We start from the raw sequence: 20,219 nt of genomic DNA on the forward strand, positions 1-20,219 counted from the left end.
CTGCAGGATCACCCCACCAAGCAGAAGGTAAGCCTTGGGGGGGACTCTGACAGCTCCAAATGCATCCATACCTCTCAGCCTCCACGGCCACTGGCTTCCCAGCCTTTTCATGACTGTGGATGCAGGTCCCATAGACCAATTGTGACAAGCAGCCAGAGGTTTTGCCAGTCCACCACCTCCCCGACATCCAAACCACTTTAGTTTGCCCTTCAACCATCATGGGCATCCAGTGGACGGGGGGGGGCAAGATATGCCATCACCTGCACCACTGGTGGTCAGTAACATATGACCGTTTGGTTTCGCAAATCGTCCAAACGGGCTACTCCCTCCCCTTTGTGACTACCCCTCTGCCCATCCCACCCACTTACAACCAGCTGATGTAGGAACACCTCACCTTGCTCAGTCAGGAAGTGCTGGCTCTCTTGGTGGGGGGAGGCATTGAGAGGATGCCGGCATCAGAAGTAGGTTGTGATTTCTATTCCCACTACTATCTGGTGCCCAAGAATAACGGAGGCCTTTGTCCTATCCTCTGCACCTTCTCAGTCTCTGCCTGAAAATATAGAAATTCAAAATGCTCATGCCTGTGCAAGTTCTGGTATCCCTGGATCCGGGAGACTGGATTGTAGCAGTAGACTTGCAGGACGCATATTGTCACATCTCCGTACTGCTTGCCCACAGACGTTGCCTGTGGTTCACGGTGAGCCGAGAGCATTCCTAGTTTGTCGTGCTCCACTTCGACTTTACTAGCTCCTCTCAGGAGTTCACGAAAGTGGTGGTGGTGGTGGTTGCTGCTCATCTGCGGATGTCAGGGGTCCAAGTCTTTCCCTATCTCAACAATCGACTGTTGAAGGCGGGCTTACCAAGGCAATTGTCTCCGACATCCAGACTATGGCAAACCTGTACTTGCGGGGGTTCACAATCGACGTGCCGCACTCACACCTGACTCCCTCTCAGATGTGCCCTATCTTCTGAGCTATTCTGGGCATAGTGCAGTTTTGGGCCAATCCTCTGAGCGGCGAGTCCAGGATATTCAGGCTATGATAGATGTTTCAACATTTATCCTAGATTTCGGTGAGAATAACCCAGTGGCTGTTGGGCCTCATGGCCTCCTGCTTGTAACTCATGCCCACTGCTATAGGTGGGCTCTGTAGTGGCACCTGAAGTCCTAGTGTGCTCAGCATCAGGAGAATCTCTCCAACAAGGTCCAGATCTCGGAGGCAACTGCGAAAGATTTGCAGTGGTGGCTGACGAACTGCGATTGGGTTAATGGCAGACCCCTCTCCCTTTCCCAACCAAAACTGATTGTGGTGACAGATGCGTCACTTCTGGGATGGGGCGGCTATCTGGGTATGGTGTAGATCAGAGGACTCTGGTCTCCGGCAGAGTCCGGATTCCACATCAACCTGTTGAAGCTTTGGGCGATTTGCGTGGCATTGAAAGCCTTTCTTCTGTCAATCAAGGTGAGGCTGGTCCAGGTGTTCACAGACAAAACTGCCGCCTTGTAGTACTGCAACAAACAGAGCAGGTAGGGTTGTGAACCCTTTGTCAAAAAGCTGTGCGTCTCTGGACATGGATGGAACTAAAGGGCATTTCCCTGGTGGTTCAACAACAAGCAGACTCTCTCAACGCCAGGGCGGACAAACTCAGCCGATAATGCCAAGCGGATCACAAATGGCATTTCCCAGTGGAGGTGTTTCAAGCCCTCTTTCAGCAGTGGGGAGTGGAGAGCCTTGGTTAGATCTGTTTGCCACTACATAGAACACACAATGTCCCCAGTTTTGTGTGCTGAGGTTTCCAAGGCGACTGTCGCTTGAAGACTCTTTTCGTCTTGAGTGGAGCTCTGGCATACTGTACCCCTTTCCATCTGTACCACTTCTGCCCAGAGTCCTTGAGAAGATAGGGAACAACTGGGCCCAACTTATTCTTGTGGCTCCAGGCTGGGCATGGATAGTCTGGTATCCTGAGCTGTTGTGCATGGCCATTGGTCTCCCAATCAAGCTGCTGTTCAAGAGGATTTTCTGTCACAGCAACAGGGGACGGTTCTGCACTCAAACCTGCCCACCCTTCACCTTAATTCATGGATATTGAGTGACACCAGTTGACATTTTAGGACCTTTCTCCCAAAGTCTGTGATATTATTCTGGCAGTCATACGTCCATCCGCCAAATCAGTATAAGTTTGCCGTTGGGATAAGTTTGTGACATGGTGTAATTCTCACAACATTGAGCCTCTTTCTGCACCTCTCTCTAAGGTGCTTCTGTTTGCTCTATCGTTGGCCCAACAGGTCTCTACTCTGGGCACAGTTGAAGATTATCTATCCGTCATTTAAGCTTTTTTGCGGTTGCCGGACCAGCATTCTTTATTCAAGTTGTGTTGTGGCTAGGTTTCTGAAAGGCTTGCAGCACGTTTTCCCCCAGGCCATTCATCATGCCCCAGTGAGATCTAAATCTTGTCTTAACCTTCTGGATGTGTGCACCCTTTGAGCCTCTGCCCCAGTTGCCCTCTTAGGCTATTGACCGTCAAAACTGCCTTTCCAGTGGCCATAACATCGGCCAGGAGGGTCAGCGAATTGCATGTGCTCTCGGCCCACAGTCCATACACTAACTTCTACCCTGACAAGCTGGTCCTCCGGACATGCGCCTCCTTCCCTCCGAAGGTTGTAACTCCCTTCCATGTAGGCCCGAACATCACACTGCCTACCTTCTTTGCTCACCCTCACCCCTCCAAAGAGGAGGAGAGACTCCACCATCTGGACCCAAAGAGACTGTTGTCGTTTTACCCGGTCCAGCATGGACTTTCTGGTTTAAATTGGCTTCACAGACCCACCTCCAGGGAGGCATTGCTTGAGTATCTATGCTAAGGTAAGGAATTTGCGGCCAGAATACTCTATCAGATGAGCAAGTTACTTACCTTCAGTTGCACCTTATCTGGTACAGACGCTATCGAGCCACAGATTCCTTACTGATCCTCCGCACTCTGCAAACCAATTGCAGTGCAAGGGACACCCTTATCCGGGCCTTAGTATTGCACACCAGTGGTCAGTTCTCTTTGTGGGCCCACGCTCTTGGTGTAGCAAGTCGTGAAAGTCACTGACATCAGCATGCCCCCTATATAGGTACAGAGCAGGTCATTTCTGGCGTGGCCGACGCAGAACCAAACAGTGCCACCTACTGGTGCACAGGGGGACTACTCAAACATCTGGATACAGTCTGACACCTGTGTAATATTCTAAGATATGGAATCTGCTTCTAGATAGAGGTTCTACCAGATAAGGCACTACCCAGGGTAGAGTAACTTGTTTGTTGAACTGTGTTGTGCTTGCACTTTATATGATGTTTAGGCATACTCATGAATATTCTTTCCTTTTTGCTGTCCACTTTCTACGTATGAATACTATTGCCAACCCTTCTCTGGTCCATTTCATTTCAGACATAGAGAAGGAGCAAAAAAGTCCTTTATGTTTTTAGCAGCAATTACCATTTTCTGGAACACCTCTTCTATGTTCTTAACACATTAAATGAGTAAATTATGTTACATTGTGAGTCCACTTGTTGCGTTGGAACTTGGATAAAAGGAGATTGCTTACAAGTCTTAGACCTGAATGTGATGATTCATATTTGGCGGTGCTGAGAAAGCACAAACGTATAATCAAATAGATGCTTTCTATTGAATGAGCATTTGTAATGGATACCCGCTGTAAAGATTCCTTTTGTGAACCCCAGCCACCACGTACCACACTGGATAAGGAGCTCTCTGAAGTTATGTGGAGTCACTGATGCCAGAAAGAGCTGTTTAGTATCAGATTCACAAGACCCAAGGAAGCGATGTAAAAAAAGCCTAGATATTGTGCCACTAATCAGGGTTGCTAACTCCCTTTTTCTGCTCCCTCAGACACTGGACCTGGAGTCACCGGGTTTTTATTGTATTTTTTTCACTTATTTCATTTCATTCTTTTGGAAAGCCTCCACTGAAATCTTCTGGTTTTCGACTGTACACGGCATGTCGCTGGCCCATGCTGGACACTGAGCCTCATTCGGAGTGCCTGCGCTGTCTGGGGATGTACCAAGTCCCCGCATTTTGCGCCCTTTGTTTACAGATGCACTCAAAGTTGTTTTATGACAGGAAGTCAAAACCGTTTATGGACTCAATCAATAGAAAAGATTGATCTTCTGTAAGCTTACAAATCACTCCACAATTAGATTTCGGGCACGTGAAAGAACACAAGTGCTCTCCTCACCATGCCAAGAAGATGAAGAGCCCTAAGAAGGATCCTCCGATTTCTCAGAAACTGTTCCAGTGCTGCAACTTATATCTCATGTGTCATTTTCTAATTTAGGTGTGTCCTCTGGACAAGCAGAGGCTTTTACCAAGGCAATGCTATGGATTTTTGCGAAACAACCTTCCTTTTACACGCTAGTCCGTGCCATCACTGAGCCAGATCTTGTGCAACTGCAGCTTAGCCCCAGTGGACTTTAACTCCAATGCTTGTCTGTCCCGGGTCTGCCATCACAGTTCCATTGAAGCCAGGGATTCAACTGAAGCTGGTCCCCGTGCCTCTTATGGAACTAGCTGTGATAGCGAGGACCGCTCACACTCAAATTCTGACGTCAGACCTGGTGCCAATGGTGTAACTTGGAACTTCATCTGTGCTCACTGTGATGTCTATTTCACAGAGAATCCTCCAGACAACCCTGACTAAAACAGGAAAGTCTTAAATCTAGACAGATAGGCATCATGATTTATTGTGTTCGGATCTTGATCCCCTCCAAGTGCATGCCAGTATCCTTCAGGAGGATGACAATGAAGGAGAAGACTTACAACCCCCACCCCCCATTTTCCTGGTTTCCAAACATTGTCCTTTGAGCATTTACAGAACGCTAGTAGGCCTCACACCACCACAGGCTGATTTACAATTGTGAGAGCCCAGTGTCTGCAGAGCATGTTCATTTTGCTGCAGATTAACAGGTCTGACGCAGTGTTTGCCATTATCCTCTTCTCAGTGCAGCCTAAAACTACTTTATTCAGCAAGATTCATCATACAAGTAGGTGATGGAGGAAAATATTTTGAATAATAAGCTCTTAGGAGGGCATATGACAGAAGCATGGGAAAACCCCCAATCTATGTTTTGTTCACAGATATACTGTCCTGGTCTATCTGTATAACTGTCCTTGTCCACTCTTTCAACCAGAGAGTTTGGTTGTGAAAGCTTCCACCTCGAAGTTAACCATGGCAATACTCTATCAATACCCACTGAATAAGAATGGTTGTACACCTTAATAAAGAAAACGTTCTCATTAGGAAATTTGACTTTAAAGGCCTCTAAAGCTATGCTTTAAATACATGGACTAAAATAAGACAGCGGGGAAAATAAGTGAACTATTGCTCAGAGTCACATGATGCTGAGCTGCCTCCAGCACCGGGGATCGAACCGTGGTCCCCACGCTCCGGAGTCAGGCGCTCTGGCTGCTGCACCACACGTCTCCCACTTTTAGCAGTGCAAGACTTCTCCCTGTGCATGATGGGATGGCTGCCAGTAGATGTGGTTTCCTGTTGCCTCTGTTCTGGAGTAGTCCTGAGTCGTCATACCTTCATATGAACTACAGATTTCTCAGGAGATCTCCTAACACAACCGCTGGCTATTCCTCGTGAGGGGCAACACCTTTTGTCAAAACATCAGACTCCTCCTCAGAGACAAGTAAAAAAAGTAAAGCTACAGCTGAAGCATTAGATCTTGCACTGACACTGTCAAGATTTCAAAGCCAGTTCTATACGTTAAGAGGCAACAGCCAACCAGTAGGCAAGCACCAGATTTAGAAACGCATACAACAACAGAACCAGTCCTTTAATCTCTTATCTCTTTTAACACTGGATTCTGTTAGGTGCTCACCGCTCATTAAACAATTCCTCTTTCTCGACCTGCATAATCAAGCCTCTCTGAGGAACTTTGTTCTGTCATGTCACAATACACATGTGGAAGAGGGTTGGGAGGGTGGTGGTCTTTCTTTGCCAATGGCAGAGGATAACGTCGAACCAGAGGGTCCTCCACTTTGATTAAATATAGTTATTTGTAAAGAGCCTTCCTGCAGCACCCCTTAAAATGGCTGTGCCCTCTCCACATTAACATCTTGAAGGAATTGATAGCCTCTCTTTTAACAAAGGGAGCCCTAGAATGCATTATCCTCCAGAAATGGTAAATCTGGCAACTCCAGCTACTTCTGTTTCCAAAAAGGCGGTGTGCTATGCCCCGTCTTACATCTGATATATATATTTTTTTTATTAAACTGTTTTATTGATGAAAACATAAACAACAGCACAGCAATGCATTGAAGTTATGGCATGCATGAGATGAACATGTGTATGAGCATTATGAATTGGTCGATATTACATTGAAAGCATTATTATAAATTACATCAATAACATCACGATCCCCCACTCAGAGGTGACCCATCAACAGTGAGCATATTGTCAACTCTCATTTTGTCACATCGCAATTCATCTGTTGGACACAAACATATATCTCCCCAGTGTTTGTTCCACATACCCCGTTTGCGATCCCACTTCTTGGGGCATCCTCTGTCTTTGAAGACATCTTTTTTGGCTATCATGTCTCTGTCCATGTCAGCCGCCCAGTCACGAATAGTAGGCATCGCTCCCACACCCCATTTCTGTGTGATGTTGCATTTTGAAATGGCCCATCCCAACGAGGCCCATGTTTTCTCTGTCTGTGTAAGGTTGGTGGCGTCCCACACATTGAGTAAGCAGAGTTTTGGGGAGGATGTCAACGTCCTACCCCCGCCCTCCCCATTTGTTTGGTAATGGCGTCCCAATATGATCAAGCCGCTGGGCAGTCCCATATAATGTGAAAAAAGATCCCCTCCTTGCAACATTGTCTGAGACAAAGGGGATCTGTCCGTCTGCCCATTTTGACTAGGATGCCCGCATTGAAATAGGCTCGATGGAGGATCTTCAGCTGGACCAGTCGCAGTCTTATGGGGATGGCCACCTCTCTAGGGGAGGCCAAGGCATCGCACCAATTATCCTCCTCGAGAACGCCCAGGTTCACCTCCCAATGTTGTCGCAGTCACCGAGAGGGTCCAGGCGGTTATTAATCAGTTTTTTGTACGTGAGGGATATGGCTTTTTTGTTCATGGGATCCAATAGTAACCTATCTTCCAGTGGAGAGGCTTCGAGAAGTGGATCACCCTTTGGCAGCACTGCTTTGAGTGAGTGGCTAATCTGTAAGTATCTGAATGCTTCGGTCTGTGCGAGCTCGTACTTCTTCTAGAGGTCTGTGAAAGTTGCTAGTCTCCCCGGATCCACAGATCCTCAACAGTTGAGATGCCGATCAGGTCCCACTTGTCAAACCCTGGGGAGGCACTCAGGCACTCCAAGAATTTGGGCTCCCGTAGTGTTGTAGCACAAGTAATTTGAATGTGCCAACCCATTTGTGTATTGACCTTATGCCAAGTTTCGATAGTGCGTGCAGTGGGTCCAGTGAGATTTAACTTTCAGGGGTTTGTGTATAATGCCCTGTTATATCCACCCTGCCCCATAAGCCATCGGTCAGTTTGAAAGTTCGGGTCTTCATGATTCCCATGTGCCCACTGATTGATCGCCACTAACTGAGATGCTTTATAGTATGTCTTAATGTCAGGCAATGTGAGGGCCCCTCATACAATCCCGCTGATCTGATAGTTTTTTCATGGCAATCCGTGGTGCATGGCCGTCCCATAGGAGAGCGTGCATGGAATTGTCAATGCTAGTAAAGTAGGAGTCAGGGACTCTATAGTTTGCTTCATAAGATTGGGCTGGGTCAGTCATTATATATATACCTAGATAGCGAAAGCCCCCCGTTGCACCAGGGATGTTGTATCCTCTTGGATTGCGCAGTGGTGGCCCCCACAGTATGTATAGCTGGCATTTAGACCAGTTAATAGTGTATCCCGAGTGAGCACCAAATATGTGAAAAATGTGAAGGATACGGTGAGGGGTAGATGAGGGTGAAGCTATATATAAAAGGATATCATCTGCGTATAACGAGATGCACATCTGAGATTCTTGAACAAATTCCTGAAAAAGGTAACGTTCAAAAGGTGATGCTGCAACATTTTTTTCTAGCTCTTCAATCCAAGACTAATCTGCCTGGTTCAATCTGCCAAATACTAAAGTTTGCACCCCAATTTCATTCCAGCATTGCAAATACTTATGTTTCACTGTAGGGGATCAGCACTTTGTGGCTTTTCCTTACGAACTTACTTCATCCCTGTGAGTCTTCAAAAGGCAGATGTTGATAGTGGTCGCATATTTTCGCCATCAAGAAACATATTAACATCCGTAGTTCCATGATTGGCTGCTGAGGACCTTATACCTTCAACTATCACTGCAGAATCGGTCTTTTACAAACACCATTTTGTATGTTTTGGGTTTCTCAATAAACTGGACAACTCTGTCTCATCCCTGCTCAGAGGTTATAATTTGTTATAGCAGTTCCATACTCTGGCCTAGTGTGTGCCTGTCTTCCAAAAGATACTGCCCACCATTTAGCCAATGATATTGAAGTGTGTTTACAACTCACATGCAGACAGCAATGTTACTGCTGAGGCTTCTAGGGGAGGTGGCTTCAAGCATTTTTCTGGTCCTACTGGCCCACTGTAGATTAGGAGCAGCGGATTCAGTTTTATGACCACTGGCAAAATCGAATGCCTTTACCTTTGGTTCTCTTGCAGTCTCTTTAGTGGTGGGCAGATCCCGATATCCTTTTGAGAGGGGAATCCCTTCATCCTCCATGGCCTCCTCTGAATTTGATGAGCAGTGTAATATTTTAAGATTGGGGATCCCACCTAGGGGCCTTTGAATTAATTGTTTTTTGGTCGCATTTGGAGATCTCTCTTCCTATCGGTTTTTCAAAATGAGAGCACATGCTGTTGGGAAAATGGGGACTAGTGCTAACAGAATTGTAGTACCATGTTCTATCTGAACAAGCTTGCATGTGGGGGATTTAGTCTCCTTAATGGCGAAGCTGAGACAGGTTGGAACTGAACTATAGGTAACAAAATTGGTCTATTAGCAGCTTGGCTCGCAAAGAAGGAGAATGTGACTGAAGATTTCTTACGCGGACTCTTACCAACCAACCACAAGTGGGAGCTACCACTGGAGAAAACAAACAGGAATTTCCAGTATTAAAAGTACCAGAGTTAGACCTCTTTACAGCAAAAGAGAACTCATTGGTTGATGCTGTATCTTTACCATGGAATTCCTCTCCCCTTCAGACCTGCCCTCTGATATCATCGATGCAGAAAATGATGTAGAAGATGGGGTTATTCAAAGCGCAAGGGATTTTGATTATTTCTGATTGCGGCAGGCAGCTATAGTTTCCAGATTTAGTACTGTTGACTTTAACGCCCTCTACGTCTGTTCCCCCAGAATAGGAAAAAGTTTCTCATCCAGTTCTGGAAATATTAAACATGCAAGTTTGGAACTTCAGAGGTTAGCTCTTCCTTTGTAAGGCTTTGCCCCAGGTGCCCTAGATTTTCTGTTGGCGTCTCACTCGTCTACCCGGGCAGCTTATTCCAGTTGGTGGTTGGCATTCACCTCATTATACTGTGAATCTCTGGAACCTTTCCCAGCAGACACAGCTCAGATCCTCCACTTTACTCATCAGCAAAGGTTATATGGCAATCATTTCTGCATGATCAGGGATATTTGTTTATGCTGCTAGTGGTAGCAAGATTTCTTAAAGATTTACAGAGTTTATATCCCCTATTCCTTTTCTTTGTGCCCTGTAGGACCTTAAGTTGGGTCTGTTTTTTGATTTGGCAGCCCTTTGAGCCATAAGATCTTCCTATTGTCAATACATCAGCCAGAAATGTGATTGAAATCTAAGCTTTATCAGCGTCTTCCCTTTTATTGTCTTTAATAGAGATAACGTAGTCCTGCAAACCCAACTTTCCTTTATACTGATGGTGGCTACGGAGTTTAATGTTTGGCAGTTAATCTCATGATCTTCCTTCTTCCCTCCCACACATCCATCTAGAGAGGAAGAAAGATACACTGGCTTTATACCAGAACGGTCCTGAACCAAGTTATTCACAGGACTCTATCATTCCGAATTGACAATAGTGTGTAGGCTAGAAGGACAAAAAAAGGGAGAGTTGTGAGAAATCAAATCATCTCTCTGGGTTGCTTTCCCTCACAGACGGTGCTACTTTTAATAGGCAAACCCATTACTGGGGGCTATAATTGTCATTCGATGAGAAGTACTTTAGCAACTTGTGGCCTTTAGTGATGGGTCCCCATTGAGTCCATTTGTAATGCACCTACGTGGTCATCAGTTCATTCCTTTTCCAAATGCTATTGTATGATCTCAGAGGAGCAAGCTCACCCTGTGTTCAGCTGAACTTCAGTTTTTTTGGGGGGATAAATTGTCGGGAAAATTAGATCTTCAGCCATTTTCCTAATTGGTTGCTTTTGGGGTGGTATTCAACAGAATTCTGCAGGGCTGAGGATCCATTCAACGTTTGTTAGTGAAGGTAAGTAATTTATTATTTTTGCCCCTGGCAGAAGTGCAGTACCGCAGTCCTTTTACAGGCATTCTACCACAATTAGACTCTTGAGAAGTGACACCACACCACACCACACTTGTGCAATGGTAAAGTGATGTCTCAAGCAAACAAACAGCTTTATCTTGAAAGAATTGAAGAAGTGCCTCACCTCTTTTTTCTCTTTGAACCAAATCAACTCTGACAATTGTAAAGTATGTATGATTCCATGTGTCAACTATATATCACTGTTAAAGAGTAATAAAGAAGGTTTAGGGTGATTTATGTAGTTACAAAGCATTTATTGGCCACACGCATGACTTACTCCTACTGGTTAATTCGTCCTCATGTACTCTTAAAATAGCCTGTGCATGGCATATAATCACATAAGTAACGTCAGATAATTAAATGTGAAACGCATGCTGACCTTTATCCCTGTGCATCTGGAATTATGGCCCTGGCTAACAATCATGTGGTGCTAAAAAAGGAGCAGTGACATGACAGAATCACACGATGCTCTACTGTACCCCTCTTGATAAAAGCATAGTGTAAAGTCCACTGTTCGGTCAGTGTTTGGGAGAACACTTCCATTCAGGTCTCTAGTCAATTGAGAGAGTATTTTGGAACAAGGCAAAATAAGTATTTAGAATATGAAAGTAACAAGCTATAACTTAACTGTTTGTACAAGATTTTCATAGAAAAATTATTCTGGTCATAATTTGTAAAATGCTAAATACATGTACGTGAATGGGAAAATAGTATTTTCCGGGTTTGAGATTATGGAGAACATATACATGTCAAAAGGTTACATGCTAGGGCCATATAATAATCTGTAGAACAACTAAAACCACTTGGGTAAGTCATAGGTGTGAATTGTGATGAAAGCAGTGATTAAAGGAACATATGCAGGGGAGATCCTCCCTCATTTAAATGATGACACTACATTAATAATTAATTGCAACTTTCATCCTTGAGTAAACCTGTCAGTATTACAGAAGATGCCGTATACAGTTGTTTCTTTTAGCACAAATTAGTTTATTTAGCGGGTATAAAAGAGTCTCTCTTGAATGAGGTTCAGTACTGTTTTGGCTCCATAGATGGGCTCTGAGTTCCTTTGTCGCATTTATCCAGTGGGTGTCACCATACAGTTTGCTGCTGCAACCCCATTTTGCTACTTGTAATCTGTAACCCCCAGTGCGCCATTTTTGTTCAGGACAATACACCTGTGCAGTCATCTTGTTGTGGTGCCTCGCTTTTCTATGGTAGCTACACTGCATCTTTTAGAGGTGCTTGGTCAAATGTTCTACCTTCTGTGTGGAAGTTTGTTGCTATGTTATTTGATCTAACACATGATGATATCTTCAGATTTGCAAGCCATATTCTTTATTAGTCACAGGACAACCTCATTGGTTAATTTTACCTTCTTTATAAAAAACATTAGCTTGGTCATTTTATAATTGTTGGTCTTAGTGGCAGCTGCATGATCTTGTACTTGGCCCCAGACTAGGCAATTTACCTTTGCTCAAACTGGCACGGAGCCCAAGAGTATGCGGATGAATATTTATTGTATCAACATTGTGTATTTCAGGTCTTGTTTAACTCCCACCAGCCTCGTTATCTTTGGGTTTTTTGAAACATGGATTCATTTTATAGCGCAGTCCAAAAATCAAATTCTCTCAAAACCTAGCAGCTAAATAGGTCGATTATGACCAAATGTTATAGGTACTCATTATTTTCAGTTTTTCAGGTGTTTTAGCCATTTACTCTTCATTTCCAACCTACTACACTTGGTCATGTTTTTCACTATTGTCGACAAAAGATGTTTTTATCGAGTATACGTTTTGGGCCATGCATAGTCACCAAATGGCTGCCAGAAGGAGTAGGAGGGCGCTATTAGTAAATTATTTGGACCGCAGATATGGTCATAGATTTTGCATGGTGATCATTGAGGTTTTTTTATTGTCCTATTATCATGTAAAACGTTCATGTACAGATAATAGACTGTAACTAGTCTTCATACTTTACAGTGGAAAGCTGTATAGCTCATTCCCAATAAGTTATTTTTCCTTACTTATATATAGTGGCTGCCCGGTTTGCCTTTGTTGGAGAGTTTCCATAGTAAAGGTGATTTATGGCTTCTTGGTAAATAGTACGTTTCAAGCATTTTCTCAAGACATGAAGCTTGAATGATACATAAGTTTAATGAAGGTTTATAGACATAACAAGTCACAGAAGTGAAGACACTGGATGCGTTAAAAAAAATTATCTTACAAAATATAGAAGGGCAGATATACTCGAGGTTATAACAGGGCACAAACCAGTTTCTAGAAGTTCAGTACTATTTGCAGTTTAAAATAGTATTTAAAATGTAAAATAAACTAAATTGAAAGTCATTATGCACATTCTTGTTTAGAAATTGCCTCACAACATAGAAACAGTAGTAGTAGGGTAAATATTAACAAGAATCCATTAGATTATATTTGTTCCCTCATTGCATCTACTTTTATTTCTCAAAAATAAAATTCTCTGCACTAGCGAAAAAATCCTGTTCCTTATTTACCTACACATTTCTAGACATCTCTTCATGTCGAGGACTTGTGGGAATGGGGCAGCAAAGCCCACTCTTGTTGCCAAGTGCACACTGCTTAGGCATGATTGATAATTTTCAGGGAAAAGAACAAAACAGTACATTGAATTGAAGGTTTTAGTTATTTGCTCAGGCCAGGAGTCATCCTGACCAGTCTGGACAAGTGTACACCATGCTTGTGTAGCCGACTGCGCACTACAAGGTGTTGGTAGCAGTAGGTGAATCTTGGGAAATGTTCCACTTCAATAAATATGTTGTTTCCCAACTACCTCTCCAGACTACTGTGGCCACATTATTATATAGGGCAGATTTCATGAATTAGATGTAGCAGGAAGAACACCACAAAATTGCAGATCAGGTGGAAAGGTTGTCAACAGTGTTATAAAACTGCTACAGTCTCAAAGACTCAGCAGAGAGCCTTTTACACAGTATCAATGTATCCATGGTCTTCATGAACACTGCATACCAGAGGGAAAGGAGGCTTTGTGAAGGAGGCATTATAGCCGCCGTTTAATGTGCACTGGTGGACAGCGGATAAACTGTGTTGGACAGATCAAGTTGAATATGCAAGGGGTGGGTCTGTTAGCAGTCTGGAATATATTAGAAAGATGACATGGCTTCTGGAAATCGGCTGGAAGGGGTAGTTACTCAAGTAGTCCAGGGCAGGGTAAAAATTGTCCTCGTAGGGTCCATTCACTCTGCTTGTGTGACAAACCACAAACTGAAATGCATCTGTGGCAGCAGATAAATGAGAGAGCCTCTATGTAAAGTGGCTATGCAGAGACTGGTTTGTGGGAACTGGGTGCAGCACCTCTATGTGCCTCAAACCCACCTTGGTTTGCAGGTACAAAGATTGTTGATGGTGCTATTAGTGGGATTACTGTAATACACAAGGGGGTCCAAGATCCTTAATGGTTTGCATCCTTGTTGGTAAGATTTCCACATGATAGCGTAGTACAGAGAATCGATTTCTTCCAAAGCAATGTGCAGCCACCGCACAATATCAGCGGGTCCCTGGAAGGGTATGTGGATGGATTCCCCACAATAAGGAGGGTAGAAGGTATTTGACAAGGCTAAAACTAAAAAGATAAATGTGCCACACAGTAGCTATGGATTAATGATCCACCATGCACACTACTAAGTGGAGCACACCTGCTAGAGAGATGGGGGATTTCAGAACTAATGTATAGTTGTATAGGTTTTGGTAAATGAAGTCCCAAGTTACAAGCCATACTATAGATACTGTTTCATTCATTCTCGTTGTTAGAGCACCTTCTTGTTTCAGCAGCTTAGGTTAGTCATATTTTTGATTCAGTTATAGGAACTAAAACTATTATCACTCCCGTCAGCATTTTTCCCTCTGGCTGGGCCGCCCATTTTGATACCAAGTTTTAAGTTCCCATTACTTGAAAAAGATACCTGTTTGACTTTTTTGTATGGGAAATTGGAAAAAGATAACCCTAATTATTCTAGAACCTCTGCTCAACTTCTCCAGTCACTTACCCAGAGTTTCACGGCAACTCTTACATAGGGGTGGATGAAAATTCCGCTCCGTTCTGCTTGAAACATGAGTTCTGGCAAAACTTCACCCACCCCTATGTTTTTCTCATGTGCAGCTCGCCATCGTGGAGTTGACGAGCAAGAATTTGCATCCTCTAGCGAGATTTCTGGGCGCTAGAATGCCTTCCAGCGAGATTTGCAACGTGGATGGTCACAGCAGTTAACGTCCGTTCTTGTTGAGAAAGCTGCAGCTCAAGTAGAAAATGTACCGGAGCAGCGGAAAGAAGCAGCGCCTTCTGGCGCTCCACGTGCTGCCGTTCGTGCTGATTTTACAGCCCAGAACAAGCTCCGGGTGCTAAAAATCCCAGCAGCAGCTGAATTCTGCCCGCTCGCGGAACTCTGCGGAATCTCGCTGAGTTTATATGTAACTCAGCGGAATTCTGCAGAGTGAAGCTCCGCAAGTTACGCCTACCCCTACTCTCACATTGCCACTTACTCCCTCCCTCCTCTGCGCTTTGCCCACTGCTTTACATGGGTAGAACAAGAGGCATGGAGGGACAGCGTTAATGTTTTGGAAAGCCTGTTTGGAGTGGGTCCAATTCCACCACTTTCAAAATTAGTAATTTAGTAATTAGTAATCACATTTAAGATAAATTTACCAATCTGTGCAAACGGGGGGAGCCTCTGAAAAATAGAAGTTAAGAAGTCAAACGGCATCTTAAAGGCAACACAGACGGTCATAAGTCAATAAATCAAATAATGTTAAGTTCATTTATCAAGGATTCATGTAACGTCAAACATTAACAGACGAAAAAGCCTTTAGTCTCAAAATGGATGTAGCGCCCAGTCACACATAAATGTACGCTGTACTGGGTCTGAATAGCTGAAATATGAAAATAGACTGACACTTAAGCTTCGTGCTAGTACTCAAATCGTGTATTCCTTCTAACAAGGATGTTAAAAACAGCTCATAGTTGTTTGTTTTGTACGTGTCACTGAATCACTTTATTCCTTTGTTTCTGTTTGTCCTGCAAGCGTTAGACATGCACAGGACTGACTGACAGCCTGATCCCAAGTGCAGACATACAAGAGAGACCAGGAATAAAGAAATTCTGTGACAGTGACGTGTCAAGAGTAAATAATTGCTGAAGAAATGCTCTCCAAAGATAGTATAACCTAGTGAAAAACTGTAGCGGTACCTCTCCTTTAAGTGTTCTTTCCTTTGCACATGAGTTACAAATAAAAACTGATTTATTTTTCCTAAGCACTAGAAACCTTTTGCTTAGGGATAGAATTTGGTAAGGATATACCATTCTGGGATTATTGCTAAATACTGTGATTTAACTTTCCCTTTGGTTTTATCCTGCACATACATCCGGAATAGCTTCTACTTGAATATTTCTTCTGTATCCATCAGTTTGGAGCAGTATTTTTGCAGATGAGTAGGAGTTAAGATATACAATATCCTTCAAAATTCTCGATTACAAAAACATCATCCGCAGATCTTGAAAAATCAAGTGATAAATGTTTTACCGACAAACTTTAAACTCATCAGTTATATATCCTTTATAAATGTAAAGTTGCGCTAATGTCCAGTGAAGATCAGTGATATCTGCGGCCAGACTATGTCTCTACCAGATAATGCATTCCCGAATGTAAGTAACTTGTTTTCCGGCATTGTGTTTTTACCAGCATGGAACCATAATGTTGATTTCCAAATCTAATTCATGAATTTTGTTCTTTCTGTTGTTTTCTTTTCCCTCTAGTCTTTGACTCCCAAAGTGAAGGCGCAGTGATCGGAAAGCTAAAAGTAACAGTGGAAGCACTTAGCGCTTTGCGCTCGATCTCCAGTGCCCTCTAAGCTGGCTGAGATACCTCGCGAGGATGCTTATCCTGAAGAAGTCACATCTCCCATCCTCTGTATATGTGGTTGAAATATCGTCTGACAAAGTGTGACATTTGCATTCAAGATAGCCCTGCTTTCTGATTTGGGCCAATCAATGACTCCCTAGAATCGCCCATGGAAATACCATTTTCGCGCATTGGGGTTTTCCCATTGGTGGTTTTACTGGATGATGACAATTTCAGCACATCGGGAAGGATGGTAACAGGAGTGTTTGGATTCGCCAGTCACTAAGACTGCATGGTTTCCATCTTTCAACAGGTTTTCCCCATTCAATGTTGTCCTCATATTATACCTGGGGATATGTGTGTGTGGACACAAGCACAATTTGCAGTGAACTCGAAAGCGTTGCATTTACATTAGGTCTCTGAACGGGCCAGTTATTGTATAGTTTGCACACGGTCAGAAAAATATTCAATGCACATTTGTACAGTTAGCCAAATTTCCAAATTCTTTTTTCTTCTCCCCACCCACCTTGCTTCATCTACCATTCTGCACTTGAGACCACCCTTCAAGAAGCATGATTGAATTATGTTCTTTATTACAAGTTCTTCGCTTTATTTTTCTAGGCCGAATATGTATATGTAAGATGTTTTATTTTTAATAAAAAAAAGCATAAGCTTTGGAATACTGATAAAAAATGCACTCTTATGTCGTCTCTAATCGCCTCCATTAAATAAATGCAGAGCCGCTGATTAGCCTCATTAAGTCCTGTGTGCAGAGAGTGTTTTATTAGTCATAATATTGGAAAAAGACTCGGATTAGTTTGTTAATCTGCCTCTTTAAAATTCTAACGTGCGTTTCACACACATTCAAAGCCTCGACGCGCATTTGCTTTGATGCGCGCCGTTGTGGCCAATTACGCATAAGCTGAGCGGAGGCGCGGATTTATTAAATAACAGCAGCTTGTTTTGTAAAACTAACATTCGCCCTTCAGAGAGCAGCCCCAGCCCGGCGTTGACGGGACGGGCAGGAAGAGGGTGGGAAAAGAAGCTTTATTTTTACAGTAATCCGTAGTGACTTTCAGAGGATAGCTTTCAAACCGAGAAAGAAGAAATTTAAGCAAACTAAACATATTTTGCAGTGCCAGGCGGGGCAGTCACCCTATTGATCGCGTTTTCAAAATTGACATCAAAGGGACACCGTACTGTGCTGAAATTCGCTTTTGTGTGATTAACCCGCGCACAGAAGTGAAGCATGCAGGATTAATTTTCTAGCTTTTAACCAATCTCATTCAAGTATTTAACTGGTATTTCTTTTTAATGGAGCCGTGAATCAATGCCTCCGCCGAGCCGTCTCCCGAGAACTGGGAGAGAATACATTTCATTTTTTAATTTACTTCTACTAACTTGTCATTTTCTTGAAAGGGTTTTTATAGGCAGAGCGTTTTCAGTGTTTGCAAACAGGCTCTGTTCCTTCATAAGCATATGTAAAGTATTCAGGGAGATAAGTAATTTATTAAAATCTACCTAATTTGCCGTGATATATTAAATCTCTGCTCCAGTGATCACAGCCCATTTCATTTAGCGAATTAGGCTTTCCCTCTTTATGTGATTAAAGCTCTGGAAAATGAGTTCTTTGCTCCTATTTGTGAACATTGAAAGCCTGCTAATGGCAAGGAGATGGAATAGATTACGAGACAATTCATTACAGTTCAACAGCAAAAGAAGCGACCATAATGCAAAAATGCAAGTATGAATATCTGCAGAGTGTGACCCATCTGTGCTCTAATGCCTTCAGTAATGGCTCTTCGTCTTGGAATGACATCCTTGCAATATTAATTTGTTGATGTGCATTGGGAGGCCGAAAGAATATGTTCTAACCACAGACATCTCTAAATTCGGCTGCGCGCTGCAGGGCAACTGCGTCACGCGGCCTACATCTCAGCCCCCCTTCAGCATTTCATTCCATTGGAACATTCTGGAACCCGCCAACATCTGCGCGCTAAGTCATTCCATTCGCTGTAAGCAGCCATATGTTTGTTGTCACTCAGGTTGGCTCTTAAATCGTCTTTTTGGCCACTGTTTCGAGCTTTCTTTGGCTGTTTGCTGCCGTATTGTCATGAAGACAATTATTATTCAGCTGGGTAATTTGAAACAGCCAGATTCAACATGGAAATTAACAGGGCGGTTTTTGTGAAATGTTGTTCTGGCGCTAGAGCAGGAGGTTTGTGTTATTGGTTAATGTCGTAAAACCCGCGAGAAATTCTCATGGATTTCCACGCGAAAGTGGGATTTGCTCGCTTCTTTGTTTTGTTTATTGGTAATGCATATACTTTGTCTTTGCAAGTTTTGGAATTAAATGCACGTCCTTACTTTCCACAGTGGTTTTGCAAATTCTTGTTGAGATATTTGGAATGGTGTAAGAGCACAGTGGAAGATATCTGGCTCACCATGTTAAGATTACATTTCTTATCTACTGTTTGTAACTACATCTCTTGGCGCTGGGGAGATTCAACCATACTCCAACAGGCACTAACCAGTCTGAGGGTGAAACAGTATGAATGTGATGCTCTTCCTAGGAAGGAGGTGTGTTTTTACATATGACCTTATTGTCAATGTTTTTGAATGGACTGACTGGCAGAGCACTTCAACTGTGGCACAAGTGCAGTGAAAGGTTTATCTCCTCATCGAACTTTGTCTCCTCATAAAGCCTTTTCTTGTTGGAATTTTGAATTGGAGAGTGGGGGTTGATCTGGGAGGGCGTATAGGAGATGTGTTTCTGCTTAAAATAGCCCCCATGTGTCTAAAACTCTTGTGCAAAACCAGAAGACCATACATTGAAAACTTTAGGCTATGAGCAATCAGTGGAGGATTCATACTGCTATGTAGGCTGCCAACAGAAATCCAGCTGCCCTCTTCAAATACTGGTGTCTCTAAAGTTGGTGCTTGGGTGGGCAGGTGTGGTGGGGGTGTCGTCACTGAAGAGCGCATCTTCGGTCCAAGCTCGAGAGCAAATATTCTCGCCAAGCTCCACACCTGGAGCACAAATCTTCTGACACTAACCCTTTAGGAGAAGGTGATCAAGTGAGTGAAACCCGCCTGCCAGAGACTGAATTGGCTGGATGGGAGGGGGGAGCCACTTGTTCATCAGGGATTGCATCTGCAGTTCTTCGGTTACTCTTCCCCCAATTTCCTGTGAGAGTGGAGATCAAGGATGGAGGCTTCCCCTCTAGTGATACTCTGCCGATGCTACAAGGCTGGCAGAAATACGGGGGCAGTGCTGTAGCATTGTGTCACACTCGCCTCAAGAGACATGTGCAGAAGTAGCTTGGATCTAGACACTCTCCGAAGTTGTGGAATTGTGGATGCAGTCTATCAGGCCCCACAAAACCAGGAGGGTAGTAGAATCCCTCTGTACAACAAGAGGGAGGCCAGAGAATGTTTGGGACAGAAATATTGAGGGCCTGTTGTGTAGGGCTTGTAAAGTGGTCTTTGATTGCCCTGGCATTGTTGTCTCCCTGCTGTAGCCATGACATAACAATGGGGAAGCTGCAGAATAACGGCTCCTCTGGGTCCACTGCAGCTTCCAGATAAAGGACTAAAAGTGCAGCAACACCAAGGGACAACACATCGATGGGTGTCTCCAGAGGCAAGAGCAAAGATGGCTTCTTTAGACTGGCTGCACAAAAATTACTTGATAAGCTGGAGACAGTGTTGGAGACAGACTGATCAATAAGGCAGCAAGTCA

General features: G+C 43.7%; 1 protein-coding gene across 4 annotated transcripts in view; it reads left to right on the forward strand.

Annotated features, from left to right (window-relative positions):
• The window catches only part of RPGRIP1L (RPGRIP1 like), a 673,080-nt gene extending 655,910 nt beyond the window's left edge, over positions 1-17,170 (forward strand). For all 4 annotated transcript variants that reach the window (XM_085639033.1, XM_085639032.1, XM_085639035.1 and 1 more), the window contains exon 26: positions 16,393-17,170. In XM_085639033.1, the coding sequence (XP_085495159.1) occupies positions 16,393-16,487 (95 nt within the window). In that variant the 3' untranslated portion in view covers positions 16,488-17,170. The remainder of the gene's footprint in view (positions 1-16,392) is intronic.
• Positions 17,171-20,219: the final 3,049 nt, after the last annotated feature.

Source organism: Triturus cristatus, chromosome 12 (genome assembly GCF_964204655.1).
Source record: "Triturus cristatus chromosome 12, aTriCri1.1, whole genome shotgun sequence".
NCBI lineage: Eukaryota > Metazoa > Chordata > Amphibia > Caudata > Salamandridae > Triturus > Triturus cristatus.